This window comes from Episyrphus balteatus, chromosome 4 (genome assembly GCF_945859705.1).
Source record: "Episyrphus balteatus chromosome 4, idEpiBalt1.1, whole genome shotgun sequence".
In the NCBI taxonomy this organism is placed as follows: Eukaryota; Metazoa; Arthropoda; class Insecta; order Diptera; family Syrphidae; genus Episyrphus; species Episyrphus balteatus.
In genome coordinates this window covers 68,802,957-68,821,261 of record NC_079137.1, presented here as the reverse complement: position 1 = coordinate 68,821,261, position 18,305 = coordinate 68,802,957, and the positions used below count along the sequence as shown (strand labels likewise).

General features: G+C 32.3%; 1 protein-coding gene and 1 long non-coding RNA gene across 2 annotated transcripts; both read left to right on the top strand.

Moving 5' to 3' along the window:
• The first annotated feature begins 1,966 nt into the window (after positions 1-1,966).
• On the top strand, positions 1,967-7,135 carry LOC129919033 (polyprenol reductase). The gene is made up of 3 exons (XM_055999837.1): positions 1,967-2,712; positions 6,235-6,533; positions 6,606-7,135. Exons 1-3 carry the CDS (start codon positions 2,139-2,141, stop codon positions 6,696-6,698), a joined length of 966 nt encoding a protein of 321 aa, XP_055855812.1. The 5' UTR covers positions 1,967-2,138; the 3' UTR covers positions 6,699-7,135.
• Positions 7,136-13,878: 6,743 nt separating this feature from the next.
• On the top strand, positions 13,879-17,525 carry LOC129918762 (uncharacterized). The gene is made up of 3 exons (XR_008773002.1): positions 13,879-14,234; positions 16,004-16,123; positions 16,188-17,525. It is a non-coding gene; the product is annotated as an uncharacterized LOC129918762 (long non-coding RNA).
• Positions 17,526-18,305: the final 780 nt, after the last annotated feature.

Genomic DNA, 18,305 nt, shown 5'->3' with positions numbered 1-18,305 from the left:
TAATTTTTATTTTACACTTTTTTTTGCTAAATCTAGGTTCATGCAATACGTATAAATATATTTTAATGGAAAAAAATGTCTCTTTTGATTATAAATAATTAACTGGACTTGGGCATTGCACGGCGCAAACGCGAGGCATCAACTTTAAACGGCTGTAGAGCCGCCATTTTGTTTTTTTATTACTTCAAAAAAATTGCGTTAGCACTTCATGATGTCAATAATATCCTGTACTTTTCCAAATTTTAATTAATGCTTTCAGTTTTCCAATAAAAATTCTTGAAAAACCCGTCGTCCAGCGGGATTTCCCCCCTTAAATATTTGTACAACTGGCCCTTAGCCGAGCTAAAATGGATCCCATACAAATTATCGATAACTTGTATGGGAATTTTATCTCGGTTAAAATTTAGCGCGATCAGCGTACCAGGCTTTAACTACAATGACCTAAAAAGTGAAAAAGTGGGAAATTTAGAAAAGTAAAAATTTTGTATTTCCTTCTAGTAAAAAATTTTTATTTCTTTCTGGGAATTTTATATTGGCTACAATTTAGCGCGAGCAGCGTACCAGGCTTAACGATTCAAAAAGTTGATGTTTTGAGTTGTAATCGTCATAATCAGACCTGTTCTGAAAAAAACTCTTAACTGAAAAGTTCCTGAAATTTAATTATTTTTTAGCTTTAATTTCGTTTTTCAATGGTGAAGAATATGGGGAAAGCAAAAAAAATTTAAATTTCACCATTTTTCCGATTGGGGCCCTTCTCCCGAGACCATTTCCCTGGGAAATGTTTGAATATATCAACCCAACTAACAATTTTGCTTCTATAAAGCTATACAGAAGCAAAAGAAGCACGGGAAGGCGTCATTTTGGTTTGAAATGAAATTATTCCCTAAAAGGAGCTTGAATTTTAAATTCAAATCAAAGAATTAAAGAATGTTAAAAAAAAATTAAAATGGCTAATACAAATAAAAAAAATTAATGCCGTCTGGCAACGAAAGCAAACTCATTGTCAACGACCTAATCTGTTTTTTTTTGCGCAGTCAAGGTTAAGAATTTTTGTTTACAAAAATACATACCCTCAAGTTGTCAAAAACCACGTGATGTTTCTAAAATGTAATAGTATTTTGTACTAGATTAGTCAATTCCCCTTCATTTTTTGACACAACTATCGTTTAGTTAATCATCTGTGGAAATTCGATTATAAATACAAATTTTAGCAACGTTGCTTAAAGGCGAATTAAATATTTAAGCAAGCTTAATTAAACAACCTTTGAGAACCAATTTAAGCAAATCTAATAAATACCGCTGCTAATGTGCAGTCAAGGTTAAGAATTTTTGTTTACAAAAATACAAACCCTCAAGCTGTCAAAAACCACGTGATGTTTCTTAAATGTATTTTGTATTAGATTAGTCAATTCAATACCCCTTCATTTTTTAACATAACTATCGATTAGTTAATCATCTGTGGAAATTCAATTATAAATACAAATTTAAGCAACGTTGCTTAAAGGCGAATTAAATATTTAAGCAAGCTTAACTAAACACCCTTTGAGAACTAATTTAAGCAAATCTAATAAATCTGGCTGAATGTATTTAACTAGTATTGCTAGCATATATTTTTGTATCTCTTTGTAAAACATACAAGAAAAAAAAACCTGAAAGCGAAAACTATGACAACTGTAAATTTTTTTGTGTCTGCTGATTTCGGAACATTCAATATGCCGTGCTGCCAAGATTACCGGTTAAGCCCCGAGGCGTTCTTTTTGTCGAGATTAGCTCGGTTGTAATAAAAAATACACCTATTATATAACTTGCCAAGAAATGAAAACGAATGAAAAACGAAAAACATGATTTCGACTAATACTGTACCACTAGTTCAACAAATCGTTTTCATCATGATGCATGAACACAAACACGTCCAATTAAAATGTCACTTTTCTCCAACAAAACTCACCACTTCAACCAAACCAACAAATACCTACCACACCAAAAAAAAATGATGTAGGTCGGTTTCTAGCCGCAATAGCAACAAAAAATTATAATAAAACAAATATAAAAAAATAGTGAAAGCGTCTTCTCATCAAAATCGAAAACGAGTTCAAGCCCTTCAAAGTTATACAAAGTTCAACAAAAACCACACAAAAATGATACTCCAACAAATAAAATTCCTCCAAGAACTACTCGATAAATATCAAATAAATCTACTCAATTCGATATTTATAAATTTTACCTTAACCATTATTCTCTTGGGATTGCTAATCAATGCCATCGAACCACATTTGCCGGCCTTCATAACACAATCCTTCCGCTATGGTAAACATAGTCACAAAGGAGAACAGAATCCTTTAATTGGGAAGTTAGAAGTACCCAAATCATGGTTTAGTCATTTTTATATATTTGCATTCGGGTGGTCCTTATTGGCACTCAGTTTGAATTTGAAAGTTTTGATTCACGGAACTACGGCACCCGATTGCGTGGTTGATTTTTTGGACTTTGTAGCGGGTGGTAAAGATCGAAATGTTTTGGTTAATTCAACTTCCGGGTTTGTAGCTACCGTTTTGATAACAATGCAATGTGTTCGACGATTCTATGAGACAAATTTCATTCAAATCTTTTCGTCCAAGAGTAAAATCAATTTGTCACATTATATTGTGGGATTCTTTCATTATTTTGGATGTGTTGCTGCTGTGTTGGCCAATACTGAGGGATTTGTTAGAGGTATTGTATTAGATTTATTGCTTCAACTGTTCACTTCATACTTCTCTTTCCAATCCCCCTCGTATGCGTTTATATATTGTATTCTCTTCCATTGCTTCCTTTCAATTTTTATCTTCCTTGTTCCCATCGTGATCATCTCCTTTCTCCCCTCCATTTTTCATTTTCTTATTTATAAAACTACCTACTTTAAATATAAATAAATCATAAATAAAAAAATAAATCTATTCATTTATGTATTTCGTTTTTCAAAACTTACTAATTTTTTTTTTCGTAAATATTTTGAAATTATTTTCTAACTTTAAATCATTTGGCAATTCATTAAACATTTTAAGACCTTTATATTTTGCTTTATTTTGCAATTTTTGCAATATATCAAATATTTTTATACTATCCAGAAAATACTTAAATACTTAAAATGAGGCTTTATTATTGTTTTATATACTTTTATTGCACATAGTTATAGTAGATATCCTTTTTCTGATTCTTGAAAAAAAAACCATTTTTTTCCTTTTTATTTTGTTATACACTGCCGGTCGATAGAATAAGTTCACCACATAAACAATAAAGGCTGTGTTCCTTTGGGCCCAGCAAAGTACTTTTTAGTACTTATGAATCCCTTCAAAGACATTTTTTCTATAGAAGAAATGGAGTTAAATACAACCAGAAGTACTTAGCAGTAGATACTTAAGGCCAAGGGAACACAGCTAGATAATTAAATTTTGCGCCTACAAAAACCGAAGGAAAACCCTTTTCAATGATTTATATTCAAAGATATCCCTTTTTCTTACTTACATATTTATAAAAAAATCTGACTGAAAACTATTAAAACAAAATTAATACAATTAATTAATGCTTCCAAAAACGAATTATATTTGATTATATTTTATTCAAAAATTATTATCTTCACTAATAGAATTCACAAACAAGACATTTTCGACCTTTTCCAACAAGTTAAAGGTCCGAAGAGTAGAAAGACTATTACAAAAGTGGTAGATTTTACTCGTTTTTCTACAGTAAAACTGTTCTGACGGTGTGAATACCTCTTTATTATTCGGAAAAGTCCCCGAATAAATCAATAAAGTCTGAAAAAGTCATTTGGAGAATGAGCTTGCATGAATTTTTAGTAAAAAAAAACGACGGAAAATCAAGGCCATTCTTATCAAAATATGGAAAATCGACTATAACCATTACTTCGACCTAATAGCTATAATCTCGCTGCAAAAGCAGTTCGCCCCCTCCTAAATCAAAAATAAGAAATGATTTAAACCTTCCACGACACACAAATGTTATTTAATTCCTCGGAAAGAACACACACGCTGCAAATCTCTTTTTTAACTCATGTGACACTTTTTGAAATTCAACATATTTTCAATTCTTTGAGGTTTTAACGGAGTTTCCTATTGGTTTTAAATTCGATCTAGGTTTGGACACTTCTCATCAATCTTTCTACATTAAATAAAAGATAAAGAATATGAGTATAAGAAAATATTCTTTATCTTTTATTTAATTAAAAAACTTATATAGTTTCCAAAAAAGTTATTTATTATTTATTCAAATCTTTCTACAGTTCAAAGAGTACTTGCAGGGGAAGATTTAAATTAAGATTTTAATACGGAAGAATCGAATACCAACCAAAGGATAGTGTACTTTTCTTTTCATTTTTAGGTTTTTTTCCCCTCGTAATCTAAGTTTCTTTGAACCCAAAGTTACTTTGAAGTGGGTGAACTTATTCTATTGACCGATTAAAATAAGACTTTTTTTTAGAAACATTCCAAAACAGGATATACATACATTTACCGTTACAATAGTTTTTCAACTACTTCTTTCTGCTACAAAAAACATGCTTTGAAACTGCATTCTCGAAAAGGTTTTTGAAAAGCTTTTCTTAAGCGAAAAAAGCTCTTCCTTCCCGTTTACAAGGTGAACCTATTCTATTGACCGGCAGTGTATGTATAGTCAATGTTGTTGTTGAATTCTAATTTCTAAATACTTTATTTTTTCTACAATTTCTATCTTTTGGTTATCAATTTTAACTTCAGCCTCAGTTTCTCCATTTATATTATTTACATTCACTTACTTTTTCCTATTTTTATACTTAATTTATTCATATGAAACCAATTCGTTAGTAGTGTTTTATTAGTCCTTAGCTGTTTTTGCACCCTGTATATGGACATAGCACATAGGATCAATCATTAAGGTTAACTTACTTCTTGCTCTTCGATCCTTATCTGGATCTACAGCAGTTTTGGGGTTTCCAGATGCATCGAGTTCATAATCAATTGTTGTTTTCCAAAGATTATCCAAATCTAAAAATGCCAGGGCAGCAATTTTCCATGTTGGATAATTTTCACGACCAAGAAGTCGATCAATCGAAGTACTATTATCGGACTTATACATTTTTTATTTTATTAAATTAAAGACCAAAATCTTATTTATATATTTTAAAAATGTTTTGCGATAGGCCCATAACCTATTAGCAGAGACGAATTAAAACACGTAATGTTTTCTCGATAATTAATTAAGAAGTAATAATAAAATATTTATTTGATTAACAAATCAAATATACATAAAACATTTATGAATATAACACAGTACTATTTTAGTACAGTGGATTTAGAACAACGTCTTAGTAGAGTAATTCTAACATGTTTTAAATCAAAATTAACTTTTTTTTACACATTCATCAATACCTTTTTCAATAAAGTACAACAAACCATCATCAGCAAACAATTTTAGACAAGAATATTTAATCGCTGTAGGCATTTCATTAACATAAATTATAAATAACAGCGTTCCTAATACTGAGCCTTGCGGCACACCTAAGGCTATATTTATGGATTCTAATACTGCTTCTTCAACTTTAATTCTCTGCCTGCGGTTCTGCAGATATGACTGAAACTATCTCAACTCTTTATCCTTGACTCCATATTTGTATAGCTTTTTAAAGAGAATCTCTCTATCGATCGTTTCAAAAGCTCAGGTCAATAAACGCAATAACAAGATTTATCAGCTATTCACAACTGTGCCCCTCTCTGAATGCCAATTGGCATTTTAGTTGCTGATTTTCTTCCATATATTCCTTCAAGCAGTCCGGAAATATACAGTTTTTAAATGACTCATTAAACTTATTACGCACAATTCGATAACTTTGCCAAACAGCATCTTCATTTGACAAAACAACTTGGTTATATTTCAAAACATTAAAATCTTTCATTCTTTTGAGATCACTTTTAAACCATTCGTTGTGTGTACGCGCATTCACAGTTTTTTTTTTTTTTGCCTTAAGCGAATCTATCGAGCTATTAATTGCTCTACAAAAGTTATCAGCTATTAAATTTAATGTTTCGAATTTCCATCACTCTGTCTTTCTTTTATCTCCTCTAAACATTCCCTCGCTATTTCGCTTCCTTTTTAGATACGTGTTATGCACACTTTCCCATCTCCATACTTCCGCTCCATATCCATGTCCCATTTGTTAGAGTTATTAGCTCAATATATTAAAGAAATTAAACTTTGTTTCAGGAACAACACCATCATCATTCTCATTCCAGAAGATCACATTTATGCAGTACATTTGCTGTTTCATCTTTCACTTTAGCTGGTCACAACAATACAAATCGAATATGATTCTAGTCAATTTGCGTAAAGACCCCGCCGGCAACACAGTCACCGAGAAGCACCTGATGCCTCAAGGTGGTTTCTTCGAGTTTGTTTCATCGCCACACATGTTTTTCGAGGTTGCCATGTATGTGGCTATTTCTGGCGTCATTCCAGCCAGCAGTACTTGGGCTTATATTGTGATTTGGGTGATTGCCAATCAGGTTAAGTTTTTAATAATTACCATAACACAACATGACTTTAATTTCTCTTTTTGTTTGTTTTTCTTTTCGCAGACTGAAAACGCTTGGCTTACGCACAAATGGTACAAAGAAAACTTTAAGAACTATCCCAAACGACGTTATGCCATATATCCATACATTCTTTAGATGTAATAAATAGACTTTATTCTTTTAAGATGGATACATTCCATTCCAGTAGTCTGTTAGGACGGACTGATATTATTATTATAAGTGCAATAGTTTTTAAGAATTTTAGACATTTTCCTTGTTTTTACAATATTTTTGATTCCTTGTGTCAGGTGCTAATTACTTAAGAGAAAGAAATTAAGACTTTTTTTTGGTTTCGCACGCTTTGGTTGCGTTTTGTTTAAAGAAAATAATGTTTCTTTTTGTTGATTTAATAAATTAAACAAATTGTGTTCTAAATAAAAAAAAATTGAAACTACATTTTACGAGAAGAAATTTTCTTATTGATTTTTTCATGAATATTTCAAAATACTATGCTTGCGCAGTGTTTCTAAACGCGCTACTTGCAGAACTTAGCGACCTTTTATCTTAACCACATCGAAAATGATGAATGACAACTATATTTAATATAAATAATTTGAATGTACCTCAAATAAAATGCACGTCTTGCTCTAGCAGTTTAAAGCATTTATACTTGTAGATTATAAGAACTGTCTCTATATAAATTCGGTTGATGAATCGAAAGAGCCGATAGAAAGAAAAACGCCATTTTTGTTCTTTTGTTTTTTTTTGTTTCGTTTTGTCAAAAATAAAAAATGCAGTTTATTGCAATTACTTTGATCATTACGTAATGTATGGAAGATGTTCATTCGTTCTAAGCGAGATATTGCGAAATTCTGGCTTTGAATAAAACCTCGATTTTTTAATATCCCTGCCTTTTAGAGCAAGTAAAAAGAACTTGACATGACAACTATTCCTCAGGTAAAATTATCGGAAAACTATGCGACTGGGTTTTGCGTACAATTGTTTAAGTGCTCTATTAAATAAAATTGTAAAACTTTCTCAAGATTAAATGCTTCACTGTTCTTCAGTCACCAAGAAGCTGTTAGAAGTTTAGAAGTGTTCTTTCTATATCATCACCACCGATTGCGCATCTGCTATCTTATTGCTGTCTTCCACAATCACTGCCACAGACGAAAACCATGGGAATTACTCATGTAATTCAAAGTCGAAAAATATATGCGGAAATTTTCTCGTTTTCGCTTCGTTCTCGATTTTTAACGGTTTTAATGTTTTTGGTGTCTTTTCTTTAAATAGCCAAAGTAATTGATTCTTAACATTTTAACTTTTTTTTTATCAAAGACGATTTTAATCATTTTTGAGTGTTTTTTACATTTTTTGTATTTTGACATCGTTTTATTCAGGAAAATGCGTTATTGAGTAACAATTTTAAATAATTCAAATTTTTAAACAAAAACAGAACAAACTGTGTTAAATGGTTTTAAGTGACTTTAGAGTTATTAATTCAAAACTGTTTACAAATTTATTCTATCACGTTTTGGTTTGCAGCTATACGCACCATTATTTTTGAGATTGCATGAGTAGTGTAACAGGTTTGTTTGGGTACCGAAGATCTTTGCTGGTATGCTGGTCGCTACTGTAGCTCGTCGGTGGGTGTGGTTCTTTGATCTTCAACCTTATTACAAAAAAATAAATATCATACCAGTCTAATGTATCTTTAGATGTTGAAGATACGCGAGACAATTTTCTCACCCTCCCTTCCATAGTCGCCGTACTCGCCTAGACGACCCTTAAAATTGGCATCTTCTTATCTTCAGTACTTCCTCCTACTTACTTTGTCCCCCCCATCTCTTTATGTTAAAACTTACTCCATCTTCATTCTTTTAACTTTTCAGATTTCATTTAAAGAAAAATAAATAGTTTTGCATTTCATTAAGATCATCATTTTATTCTAAGTTTATCATTATCAAAATTATTTAATATTAATGCAAATTTCAATAATTTTAGTTATATTTTATTTGTATGCAATGTTATCGAAATTAAAGACAAATAATTTTATGATACTAAATCGAATTCAGTAAATACGTTTTTAGATTTGGTTCAAAGAAATAGTTATTAGCGATTATAACGTCTTCGTATTTATTATAAATTTTAGATTTTTATTCTTATTTTAGTTTTATGTTAATTCAATTAATTAATCATTAATCCCCTACCCCAAAACCCTTTTGAATAGCGTTATTATTTTAAGATAGATATAAGTATATAATTTAATATAAGTTTTATTTTTAATATATGTATTTTTTTTATCAAACTCACCCTTTTATATCCTGATGAAGTGATCACTGCAGCAGAAGTTGACGTGAGGACTTTTGGTATTTTTAGTTCTTATTTCCACAATATATTAATATGTATATACTTAAAATTGTTCTTTAAAACACTATTCAAATGTATATATATCTTTAGACCCGGTTCGTGTTATAATTGTTTAAAACAACTTCTTTTGTTACCGTCACTGTTAGCGTATGGCCAATTCGAATTAGGTATTTTAATTATTTAAACTTTAAAATTTAAGTATCAACAAAAGCTTAATTACTTTGATTAAAAAAATTACTTTAAATAAAAAAGGCAATAAAAAAAATTATTGGTTGGTTCCACACTGGAATTGAACTTGAGTTCTCTGGTACTATAGACTGCTAGTAGGGCGTATTAGCCACCTGAACTATAGTGGGTTCCTTCTGGGTTAACTTAATTTTCCTTGTAACTTCGTATAGTTTTCTTCTTGTAGGTTTCTTTATCAAGCCAATTTTTCTAGATATGGAATTGAGGCGGTCTATATAATTAAACAAAACCGCCTAGAAAAAATACCCTTGTTAATAATTTTTCTAGTATTTTCACTACACTATATTCGAGCTTACCTCAAATAAATTGATATTCAGTTTATATCAATTAACTATTTCTTTTATTCTTAATCTAACTCTGCTTTGCTTTCGTTAGCACTTATGAAATTTATAAGTAAAGTATTATAAAAGTTAACACTTATAAAATTAACTTATGTAAATTAAAAAATGTAAAATGATCGTTATTTTCGAGTGGAGTTTAGTCGTCTCGACACTTTGAACTTGGTATATCAAGTGAATCTTTATCTATCCTAAATTTCCTGTAAAGCATAGAACCTTCTTTGTTCGTTATTTAAATACATAACTTAAGATCTACTTTCTTTGTTGAACAACCTTCTTTTGTTCAACTCTATTATCGGTATTTATGTGGCAAAATACCTTATAAGGTATCATCATTCCCAAGTTGCATATCCCTCCCACATAAAGATTCAACAAAAGTTGCTAAGAATAATTAGCAACAAAAATCTTGGATACAAATCTGCAACATCTTATACTTCCTAAACATACCTTATTCCATTCCCCCAATATCCCAAATTTCATTCTCGGAACATACTAAATTTCTTTTCATTCCTTGTTCCATTTCGTACTATTTTTATCCCTTCCCCTTTTTATTCCCAAATTTAAGTTTATTCGAAATGTCAAAGGTGTCGGTGCATGTTTTGGTCAACTCGTGAGTTCTTTATTTATTAATAATAAATTAATTTAAAGCTTTTTGGATAATAATTGTAGTTTTAATTATATTTGAAATTGGTTACAGGGCTATGCTGGTTTCCGACAAATACTTGTTGGAAACAATGCATATGAACCCACGTACGTACGAGATTTTGAACATCGGAAAAGTTATCAAATGTTTACTTTAACAGTGATTTTTAAATACTCTTGCATAGTGCTAAAGAAGTGATACTTCAACTTTTGCTAAAACAAATTCAAAAACAAAATTCAATAAAATATAAAAATAATAAATAAAAAAATTAAAAAATGGCTGTAAAAAAAATTGGTGCGTAGTATTATCATATACCCTCTTGTGCTAAAAGGAGAAAGTATGACTCAATGTGTAAGAAAAGAATTAAAATGTACGGTTACTATTTTGTTTATACAAAATTAACCTTACTTCGAAACGGATTATAACTGAAAAGTGAAATGACTGAAAATGAAATGACAGTTCAGTCTTGTTTACATTTTCTGTAAACAATATGATTTTTATTTGGATTAACTATTTGCGAGTACGGCTAAATTTGCTTAAAGAAAAAGTCGCATCTTTCAACTAACGTGGGAGCCGTACCTTACGCCCTGTTGTCTCGTGCCGGGCAAAGTTCTAACTTTCTATCAGATAAGTTCTATAAATTCATTCTGATTTTACGCTTGATACTTTGTGGTTTGTTTTTGTTTACTTTTTCTTTCAGGTTATTGACGTATATCTTTCGAGTGATATACTCCTATGTATTTACCTTCACGCGTTTCAAGTTCGTATAAACAAGTCCCTACAACTTTACGGATTCTGGACTTAAGGAATTTTGGCAATAATTTTGCGTTGATGCCTTTAGCAAAATTGCTTTGGGCAAAATTACGGTGAAACACCTCTTGACCCACTACATAACTTACTGGATTGGAACGTAAATTGTAAGTTTTTTTCGATTTTAAATGTGCTTTCTTTAAATTTTCAGCTACTTTCTGTCTTGATAGCACTATTTTAGCCTCCTTTGGGGTAGTTAGTAATTCGGGATCCGCGAGTGCTTTTAGATTTCGTATTATTTTATAAGTTGATCCGTGTACTACCATGTTTTGGCCAAACAGTGCAAAATATGGTTGACATCCTATAGAATCATGGACATCTGAACGCAACGAACAAGCAATGCTTGACAAATGAATATCCCAATCGTTTTGGTCTTCGGAAATACAAATTCTTAATTTGCTTAAAACATTTCGGTTTACTCTTTCTGAGTTATTGGCCTGCGGAGAATATAAAGCCGTTTTCTGTTGTTTAACTCCATAGATATTTAAAAACGATTGAAATTCTTTAGACACAAATTGTTGACCGTTGTCAGAATGTATCATTTCCGGAGTTCCGAATTGATGAAAAATGTCTCCTTCTAAAAACTGAATTATTTTTGAAGACGTGGCCTTTGAAAGTGCTTTCAAGAAAACAAATTTGCTGAAATGATCTAATACAATTAAGACATAAACGTTTCCCCGTTTGGTTCGAGGATATGGGCCTAATAAATCTATGAAAAGTCTTTGCATAGGTCTTTCGGTTACTATTTGATTTACGATAGGAGTGCGCAATGTTATGTTTGGAGCTTTGACTGTTTTACAAGTCTCACATAAACTCACATACTGTTTTATATCTATAGCCATTTTTGGCCAATAGTACTTTTCGCGAATTCTTTCGTATGTTTTGCTGAAACCACTATGCAAACACAGCTTACTATCGTGAGCAGATTCTATCACCTGTCGAGTTAATGTTTCTGGCAACCAAAGTCGCCAAAGTGAATCTTCTTCACCCACCTCTCCAGTTCTAAAACGCACTCTCCTGTACACATATTTTCCAGATACTATCAAGTCCGGAAGTAACTCTTGCTCCGCGAGGATGTTCTCTCTCAACTTGGAATATTGTTCGGAATCAAAATCTTCTGACTCTAAATCTACTTCTTCTGCAACTGAAGTAATAGAAATCTCATCGCAACTTTCTCCTAGTACAGGTAACAGAATTGAAATACCATCCATGTCTACTCTAGATAAAGTATCGGGTACTACGTTGAGAGATCCTTTTCGGTGTTCTATATCGAAACGAAAACCTTGTAGCTCTAAGCTCCATCTAGCTAACCGTCCACTCAAGTCTTTCAGTGACATTAGCCACTTCAGGCTTGCGTGATCAGTTATCACACGAAAAGGTAATCCCTCAACATATGCTCGAAACTTTCTTATGCTTAAGACCGCAGCAAGACATTCCAACTCTGTTACCGTATAGTTCCTTTGGGCTTTGTTGAGCTTTTTAGACATATATGCTATGGGTTTCTCATTTCCATCCTCATCCAGTTGAAAGAGAACACCCCCAATGCCTTCCGAAGAAGCGTCACATTGAATCGTAAAAGGCTTTTTAAAATCTGGTTGGTTTAATACCGGTGCTGACCAAAGAGCTTCTCTTAACTTGTTAAAAGCTTCTAAAGCTTTAGGACTGAGTTCAAACTTCTTTTTCTTAAAACAATCCGACAACGGTGCTGCTAAATCAGAATAGTTTTTGATAAAGCGACGATACCATCCAGTCAGTCCTAAGAATCGTCGAACTTGTCTTTGAGACTTGGGAATGGGAAAATTTACCATCGCTTCAATCTTATCTGGATCAGTTTTTAAAGTCCCATGTCCTACTATATATCCAAGATACTTTATCTCCCGCATGCAAAACTTACTCTTATCGAGATTTATGGTAAGATTAGCCCTGCGAAGACACGATGCTACTTCTTTCAATATACTCAAATGACTTTCAAAATCTTCAGTGCAAACTAACAAATCATCTAGATATAAAAAAACTTGATCTCTTAGACGTGATGGTATAACCTTATCAAGGGTACGACACAACGTCTGCGCTGCATTGCTCAGTCCAAATGGCATCACTTTGAATTGGTAAAGTGGCTTACCTGGGACTGCAAAGGCTGTTTTTGGCCGCGACTTTTCTTCTAATGGTATTTGCCAATATGCGTCCTTGAGATCAATGCCTGAGATGTAGTGTGTATCCTTTATTCGGCTCAATAGACCATCAATGTGCGGCATGGGGTACGCATCTTTTACTGTGACTGCATTTACCTTACGAAAGTCTAAACACAATCTAACTTTGCCAGGCTTTCTTACCAAAACCAATGGGCAACACCATGGAGAATTACACTCCTCAATAACCCCAAGCTCTAACATGCGGTCTAATTCTTTATAAACTTCCTCTTGTCGGACGGGAGACAATGGGTAGTGTCTTGATTTGATTGGTGCCGCTTCACCAGTATCAATGACGTGAATGCCAACGTGAGTTTTTCCTAGACCCAGTTCGACAAAATTCGGGAACAACTTTTTTGTTGCCTCTAACTGCATTTTCTGTTCTGGGGAAAGTTCAATTAATTTTGCTTCATCTTTAATATTAACCTCTTTTTCATCGTCATCGACATTAGCTTGTATTTCACCGATTTGAGGTAATAAATTAAACTCCCTCCAGAAGTTCATGCCTAAATAAAGTGTCTGGGTGAGGTTTGGGACCAGGTAGAAAGTAAGATTTTTAGAAACACCATTATATTTTGTGGATATTTTACAAAATCCAATTATATTATGAGCTTTTCCGTCTGCGGTGCTAACTTTATTTTCGTAAGATGTTACCTTTACTCCTATTCGCTTTACTAAATCCAAGCACTCTTTGCCTAGTACTGAAATTGATGCACCGCTATCCAATAATCCGAAAATAGATTCATTTTCTAATAAAACGTTGGCGTACATTCTACCATCTGATTCAGAAGAAATAATTGAATCAAGAATTAGTTTTCTAACTTTCCTTCTGTTCCTATACCTATTCCTACATTTTTGAACTTTTTTATCAACTAAACTTTGTTTTGTTCCCATTATTCTAGCACGCGCTTTTTCATAAGTCATTTTTCTATCGTGAAGAGACTTCAGATCATAAGTGTGGACTGGGTGACTAGAAATTTCCGGAGGTACTTCACGCTTGAGAATCTTGGTTGGATTGGACTCTACCTTACTGTCTTTTTCTTCTAACAATTGGGAATTTTCTCCTTGGTCTTGTTGAGAGCAGGAGTTATCAGAGGTAAGTTGTTTCTTAGTTTGTTTCTTTATTGCTTGGAAGGGTCTGGATTGGTTTTCGGGGGACGACTTTCCCAACCCTTCTTGTCGTCCCGTCGAGAGTTTCCCGCATGTTTTGGACATTCCAGTGTGGTTACACCTTTTGCTCCGCAAAAATAACAAAACAAATTACGGGTGTGTGAAGGACAGTATAAGTATGAATGTCCTTTTCCATCGCAATTATGACAAGAATAATTTGAAGCTGTTCCTACCCTACCTTGATGCGAAAAAGCTGCGATCTCTTCATCTTCTACGTCATGCTGCTTTGTTTCTTCTTCCAAAGCTAGTTCATGAACAACTTTGGGAGAAGAAAATCGTTTTGCCAAAAATCTTTCGGCTTCCCTAGCCTTTATTCTCAATTGTTCCATTGTTTTGACATCTGCAGCCAACAACATTTCTCCTAACTTATCCTTCGCATTATTTCGAATAACGTCTACTAATTTTCTGCTATCGAATGGTTCTTTCATGCGATCATTGATCTTAACAATGGCATTATAAAACTCATCGAACGACTCTTTATATCCCTGCTTGCGAGTGAGCAACCGCATATAAATTTCTACATCACTTTCCGGGCGTTCAAACTCTTTACGCATCTCAGATTTCACTTCTGCAAGTTTCGCATCTGGTTTCTTACGTAAATACCTCCAATACCACTCATTAGCTTTACCATTGAGTAATGACTGAAAATAAGGTTTTATTTGTTCATCTGTATACCCTGACGAAACCTGCAAATAATCCACTTGAAATAAAAAATCGGAGATATTGCTAGTGCCATCGTATTTAATATGCCATGTATCTATACGGCACCTAACTGAAGCATTTGAGTTATTTAATGATAAAGCATTAAATTCCCTTTGCAGCGGAGAAGTAAATTGCTGTGCGAAATGTTCACCTACAGACGTTTGCGGATTGCTTTTCGCAAAATTGTCTAACCGCTGATTTACATTATCCATAAATTGTTTCATTTGCTCAAAAACACGCATTTGGTTATCGAGTAGACTCCTTTCCACCCTATCAGCGAAATCATCACGTTCAAACCTACCAGGACCCTGGACTGTGTTAGAAGTTCCTGCTCCAGGAGGGACAACCTGTTCTGTCCGGGCAGGATCTATTCCATTTTCAAAAGTTTTATTCGCTAAGTCTACTTCTGACTGTACACTTTCGTTCGCCTCCGAAGGTTCTACTGAACCATTAACATTAGACATGTCGGCACTATAATCCGAAATAATTGAGTTTAATTCTCTGGAAAAATCTACCGATTGATCTAAATTAAACCTATCTATGGTGTTGTTAAAACGCCGTACAAAACTTTCGAACCTAGCTTCTGATATAGCTCGAAGATTTCCCCAACTACTGCCTAACAAACTTTTTTTCGGGTTGTTTTGGCTCATACTCTTGAGCTCTAAACCGACTCACAAAAGCTTTCTCTTGAATAATTTCAAGCTCTAATCTATTAAATGTTTGAAAACAAAGTATAAAAACTATTTCTATTTTGAACTCCAACAGCTTATCTGGTTACCAGAACTTCAAAATTCTATCCAGTCGACTCAAACCAAAAAAATAAAAAAAAAAAAAACAATTCGATTTTTAAAATAGTTTAACTTGGGTTAAAAAAACGAATTTTAATCAGGAAAATATAAATTTCACTTTTAAAATTATATTAGACTTTTCAAAAAAAATAAAATTTAATTAAATAATAAACTCTGTTTAATAAAAACTATATTTCAATTTCAGAAACTTTTCATAAATTGTTAAAGAGATGAGGGTGACTAAACTATAAAAGGACTGAAGACTGAAGAATGAGAAGACGCCGTAGTCCTCTGAGCCAAGATAAAAAAATTAAATAAACTAGTGGTAACTCTGAATCTGAAACTAATTTTGAAATTACTTTTATTAAATTAAATTTTCTTTTCCTTAGGACAACAACAGACAACTTTTCATCTGAGAAGACTCTAAGAAAATTAAAATAAAAGGATCTACTGAGAATCAGCTGAAAGGACTTTCGAGAACGCTCCCGCATTACGAGTCTTCTTCCAACCTACCTCTCCAAGCAAGGGCTAAATTGTTCGGCTTTGTGAATACCTTAATAGATTTTTCACAGACTCAAACTGTTAAGCCTTTCTTGTATTTTAAATGCTTTTGGTGTGAATTACCATGTGGCAACGCGATACCGAAACCATACCATCAGTCATCGGGACTCACAGGCAGACATCACCAAATATTATAAAAATTAAGCAAAGTTAAAAAAACTAAAAAAATCAAAAAATAAAAAAATTTAAATTTAAACTAAACTGCAATCAAATCTTGAAGTGGCTCAAAAAAATCTTGGCCTCACTATTTCGCAATAGTGGGCAACAATCACGTTGGGCGCCATTTTGTAACAGGTTTGTTTGGGTACCGAAGATCTTTGCTGGTATGCTGGTCGCTACTGTAGCTCGTCGGTGGGTGTGGTTCTTTGATCTTCAACCTTATTACAAAAAAATAAATATCATACCAGTCTAATGTATCTTTAGATGTTGAAGATACGCGAGACAATTTTCTCACCCTCCCTTCCATAGTCGCCGTACTCGCCTAGACGACCCTTAAAATTGGCATCTTCTTATCTTCAGTACTTCCTCCTACTTACTTTGTCCCCCCCATCTCTTTATGTTAAAACTTACTCCATCTTCATTCTTTTAACTTTTCAGATTTCATTTAAAGAAAAATAAATAGTTTTGCATTTCATTAAGATCATCATTTTATTCTAAGTTTATCATTATCAAAATTATTTAATATTAATGCAAATTTCAATAATTTTAGTTATATTTTATTTGTATGCAATGTTATCGAAATTAAAGACAAATAATTTTATGATACTAAATCGAATTCAGTAAATACGTTTTTAGATTTGGTTCAAAGAAATAGTTATTAGCGATTATAACGTCTTCGTATTTATTATAAATTTTAGATTTTTATTCTTATTTTAGTTTTATGTTAATTCAATTAATTAATCATTAATCCCCTACCCCAAAACCCTTTTGAATAGCGTTATTATTTTAAGATAGATATAAGTATATAATTTAATATAAGTTTTATTTTTAATATATGTATTTTTTTTATCAAACTCACCCTTTTATATCCTGATGAAGTGATCACTGCAGCAGAAGTTGACGTGAGGACTTTTGGTATTTTTAGTTCTTATTTCCACAATATATTAATATGTATATACTTAAAATTGTTCTTTAAAACACTATTCAAATGTATATATATCTTTAGACCCGGTTCGTGTTATAATTGTTTAAAACAACTTCTTTTGTTACCGTCACTGTTAGCGTATGGCCAATTCGAATTAGGTATTTTAATTATTTAAACTTTAAAATTTAAGTATCAACAAAAGCTTAATTACTTTGATTAAAAAAATTACTTTAAATAAAAAAGGCAATAAAAAAAATTATTGGTTGGTTCCACACTGGAATTGAACTTGAGTTCTCTGGTACTATAGACTGCTAGTAGGGCGTATTAGCCACCTGAACTATAGTGGGTTCCTTCTGGGTTAACTTAATTTTCCTTGTAACTTCGTATAGTTTTCTTCTTGTAGGTTTCTTTATCAAGCCAATTTTTCTAGATATGGAATTGAGGCGGTCTATATAATTAAACAAAACCGCCTAGAAAAAATACCCTTGTTAATAATTTTTCTAGTATTTTCACTACACTATATTCGAGCTTACCTCAAATAAATTGATATTCAGTTTATATCAATTAACTATTTCTTTTATTCTTAATCTAACTCTGCTTTGCTTTCGTTAGCACTTATGAAATTTATAAGTAAAGTATTATAAAAGTTAACACTTATAAAATTAACTTATGTAAATTAAAAAATGTAAAATGATCGTTATTTTCGAGTGGAGTTTAGTCGTCTCGACACTTTGAACTTGGTATATCAAGTGAATCTTTATCTATCCTAAATTTCCTGTAAAGCATAGAACCTTCTTTGTTCGTTATTTAAATACATAACTTAAGATCTACTTTCTTTGTTGAACAACCTTCTTTTGTTCAA

What these genes read in the sequence shown, in the direction of transcription:
- LOC129919033 (XM_055999837.1), top strand. Translation starts at nt 2,139, where the DNA reads ATGATACTCCAACAAATAAAATTCCTCCAAGAACTACTCGATAAATAT. An exon ending in TACTGAGGGATTTGTTAGAG is followed by an intron (nt 2,713 to 6,234) that starts GTATTGTATTAG and finishes ACTTTGTTTCAG; the next exon opens with GAACAACACCATCATCATTC. An exon ending in TTTGGGTGATTGCCAATCAG is followed by an intron (nt 6,534 to 6,605) that starts GTTAAGTTTTTA and finishes TTCTTTTCGCAG; the next exon opens with ACTGAAAACGCTTGGCTTAC.